Below are 3733 nucleotides of genomic sequence, written 5' to 3'. Positions count from 1 at the left end.
TGGGGACACGGAGCCACCGGGGACACGGAGCCATCCGGGACACGTCCCAGTGCCTGCCTGGGGACAGGAGAGGAGAGCAGAGACACATCCCTGCTTGGGGAGAGACACAGCCCTGCTTGGGGAGAGCAGACTCATCCCTGCTTGGGGAAAGCAGAGACATGGCCCTGCTTGAGGAGAGACACACCCCTGCGTGAGGAGAGGAGAGCAGAGACACATCCTTGCTTGAGAAGAGCAGAGACACATCTCTGCTTGAGGAGAGGAGACACAGCCATTCTTGGGGAGAGGAGAGACACATCCCTGCTTGAGGAGAGGAGAGCACCAGCCATTCTTGGGGAGAGGAGAGACACGGCCCCGGCTGAGGAGAGACACATCCCTGCTTGAGAAGAGACACATCCCTGCTGGAGGAGAGGAGAGACATGGCCCTGCTTGAGGAGAGGAGAAGAGAGACACATCCTTGCTCGAGGAGAGGAGAGCAGAGACACATCCCTGCTTGAGGAGAGACACATCCCTGCTTGAGAAGAGACATATCCCTGCTTGAGGAGAGGAGAGACACATCCCTGCTTGAGGAGAGACACAGCCCTGCTTGAGAAGACCAGAGACACATCCCTACCTGAGGAGAGGAGAGCAGAGACACATCCCTGCTTGAGGAGAGACCCAGCCCTGCTTGAGGAAAGCAGACACAGCCCTGTTTCCAGCTGGGATCTCTCTGCTGCCTGAGCTGTCCTTCTGGAAGCCGGGTGCTGCTCCGGGCATCTTCACGGCTGTTGGAGCAGAGCAGGGAAGTGTCACAGAGGGATATTTTTAGATGCTCTTTGTGCTCAGAGAGCAAAGGCAGGCTGTGGTTTAATGGCCATTAGCTGCTGGGCATGTTTGGAAAGCTGGATGGAGCAGGGCTGAGGATCCAGGGGCACGTTTGACACCATGGGATGGAGCAGCTTTGCAGATGTGAGGAGAATTTTTGGGCTGAGCATCGAAGTGAAGACCCCAGGAGGAGCCTCGATCTGGGCACTCCAGCCTGTTTAGCTGCCATGTGGACAGGCGGTGGGGCCAGGGCGGCTGATGCCACAAAAGGACGTGGTCCCATTGTTTGTGGGGTGACATTTGCTCCAGTGGCTGTGGAAGAGAAGCAGGAAAAGAGCGGACAAGAGGTAATGTGGAATTTCACTGGGACCAGAGCCAGCTGAGGGACAGGGTGACAGGGGACAGCACTGTCCCACCAGCCTCTCCTTGGCCACTCTGTCTCCTCCCTCCCAAGCCTTCAAGGGTTGAAATTTCAGTGTTCCCAGGCAATGCCTGGAGAGGGAGTGAAGCCTCCAAGGACCTGCAGGATTCAGGGAAGCCCCGAGGGGGGGCCTGGGAAGGAAGGGCAGGGGATGGTTTGGGTTGGAAGGGACCTTAAATCTCATCTCATTCCAACCCCCTTCCACTAGAGCAAACTCCACCCAACCTGGCCTTGAACACTTCCAGGCATGGCTAAGGCCATCTCCAAGGTCAGGAAGTGCTGACACTTTGGCCCTGGTCAATGCAGAATAGAACATCCCAAGAATTCCAGCTGAGTTCATAAGGAAAAAAAGCATCTCCAACTTACCACTGTAGGGGAGCTCATCACTAATTGGTTCATCCACGAGCAAGGAGGTTTCATAAGTCCTGAAAAGATGGGGAAAGAGGAGCTCAGTTCATTGAAAGGGACATGGGAAATGCAGGGACAAATCCCACAGCAGTGCCCCTCACCAGGCAGAGGGGACTCTCTGTCCTGGACTGTGTAACCTCCTCCTCCTCCTCTTCCTCCTGCTGGTGGTGCTGGATGAGGTGGGCAGGCACAAAGAAGGCAGCTGCCTATCCCAGAGCTCCTGCTGGATTGTCCTGTGTCTCAGATGCCACTGCCTGGGCTGATGGGGTCACACAGGATGGGAGAGGGCTGGGATGGGGTCAGGAGGGACAGAGGAAGCCCAGACTGTGGATGTGCCACGAGCAGGCAGCTCACAGCCATGGCTGCACCTCCCTGCCTTGGTGTGGGGTTTTACCCCTGTGGGTTCTGTCCCCACATGGCCAGGATGAACATGGCCAGCCTGCTCAGAAGGGGAGCTCTGTTGTGTGGGTCCATACCTCAAATGCTGGCTGCTTTGGGGGCACAGAGGTGCCAGGGTGTTGTTTCTGGCTCAGCTGCGAGGTGCTCTGCGGGACCATTAAAATGCTAACGAGGTCCCACAGTGGGACAAGGACCAAGGCCCTGGAGGGACTCTGAAGCAGGATGGAAACGGGGAGCAGGCGATCCCTGGTGGGGAGAATCAGGAAAAGAAACAATCAGCTGGGGTAATCCAGCTGCAGAGCCAGGGGGGAGCAGTTTGACAGCCCCAGAACCCCCTCCTCATGCTGGCTCACCCCACCAAGGCCAGGATTTGTCCTCAGGCAGGGCCGGGCTGCTGCGCCACGCTGGTGGAAATGCCACCACACACCAGAGGCTGTGTGAAAATGGGAATGTCCCCTTGAATGGGGAATCCTGATCAGCCTGGCATGGCTGGAGTCGGGAAAGGGGGTGGGATGCTGGAAGGGGGTGGGGAGCTGGAAGGGGGCAGGGTGCAGCAATGCTCTGGGTGGGCGGGAACGCCCGGGAGGAGAAAGAGAGATTTATTGTGCAGGGCAGCGTGCGTGGGCACGGGGAGAACGGGAATGCACTGGCAATGACTGCGTCCCCTCAGGGCCCTGCAGAAACCCGGAGCTGCCAGCTCCCCCTGTGCTCAGAAACAGGGGCAAGGAGCAAACTGCCTCTGAGCTTTGCTTTGTGGGCTCTTCCTCAGCTGAGACTCGCATGATGCAGCAGCTTGTTGTCCAGAGTTTGGAGAGCGCTGCTCTCCTGTGGCTCAGCAATCCGTGGCAGGAGGAGAAGTCTTGTTCTTGCACAGATGTTCCATTCCTGTGTCCCTGTCAGGACAGCAGGCAGCTGGGTGTCACCTGTGATGTGGTGACACCCTGAAGTCACGCTGATGGAGGAGGCTCCTCAGAGCCAACCTGTCACCTGTGCAAAGGGACAGGAGCCCTCAGCGAGGCTCAGCTGAGAGCCTGGAGGAGTCACAGGCTGTGTTACAGACTGTAGTGGGATAATTCCCATGGGATAACTCCCATGGAGGAATGTGGCCATGGATTTGAGCTCAGTTCAATGGAGATGGCCTGGGACGGGTTTCAAGGGCTGCATCCCTCAGGCTTTGGATGGAGAACTGGCTGAAGGATGGAGAGGAGCAGGTCTGATTTCCAGTAGCAAAGGAGTGGTGGATGAAGCCTCCCAGAGTGAGGATAATGTGGTGGAGATGGAGAAGGAGGTCATGGGACCACCACAGCGTGAGATTGCCAATGGCTTAGCCACTCCTTTTTTTGGAAGGAGAGAGGGAGACACAGGAGCCTCCCGGGGCTCTTTCTCCACCCTCTCCTCGGTGCTGGGATCCCCGTGTGGGGGCTGCGCCCCTCTCCCCCCCCACGCTGCTGTGTGATCAGTCCTGCTCTCACTGAGCCCCACTTCCACCCTTCTCCCTCCCATCGCCAGGGCTCAGTGCCCTAAAATTCAAGGAAAGGAAGGTGCCAGGGGAGCTCGGGGCTGGCACGCGTGCGGGTGAGGTTATTCGCCCCGGGGCGGGCGGCAGCCTGGCAGCTTCCCCGAGCAGCGCTCCTGCGAGTCCTGCTGCAGCCTCCGGCATCTCCCCGAGCTCCTCTCCGCGCCTTCCTCCGCCGACACAGCTCC

The 3733-nt window shown here is 58.3% G+C and overlaps 1 protein-coding gene across 1 annotated transcript in view; it reads left to right on the top strand.

Annotated features, from left to right (window-relative positions):
* Positions 1-737: 737 nt before the first annotated feature.
* RELL2 (RELT like 2) overlaps positions 738-3733 on the top strand; it is a 13663-nt gene continuing 10667 nt past the window's right edge. Inside the window, exon 1 of the mRNA XM_014310437.2 lies at positions 738-1148. Within this exon, the coding sequence (XP_014165912.2) occupies positions 927-1148 (222 nt within the window). The 5' untranslated portion in view covers positions 738-926. The remainder of the gene's footprint in view (positions 1149-3733) is intronic.

Source organism: Geospiza fortis, unplaced genomic scaffold, assembly GCF_000277835.1.
Source record: "Geospiza fortis unplaced genomic scaffold, GeoFor_1.0 scaffold320, whole genome shotgun sequence".
Taxonomy (NCBI): Eukaryota; Metazoa; Chordata; class Aves; order Passeriformes; family Thraupidae; genus Geospiza; species Geospiza fortis.
This window is presented reverse-complemented; position numbering and strand designations above follow the sequence as displayed.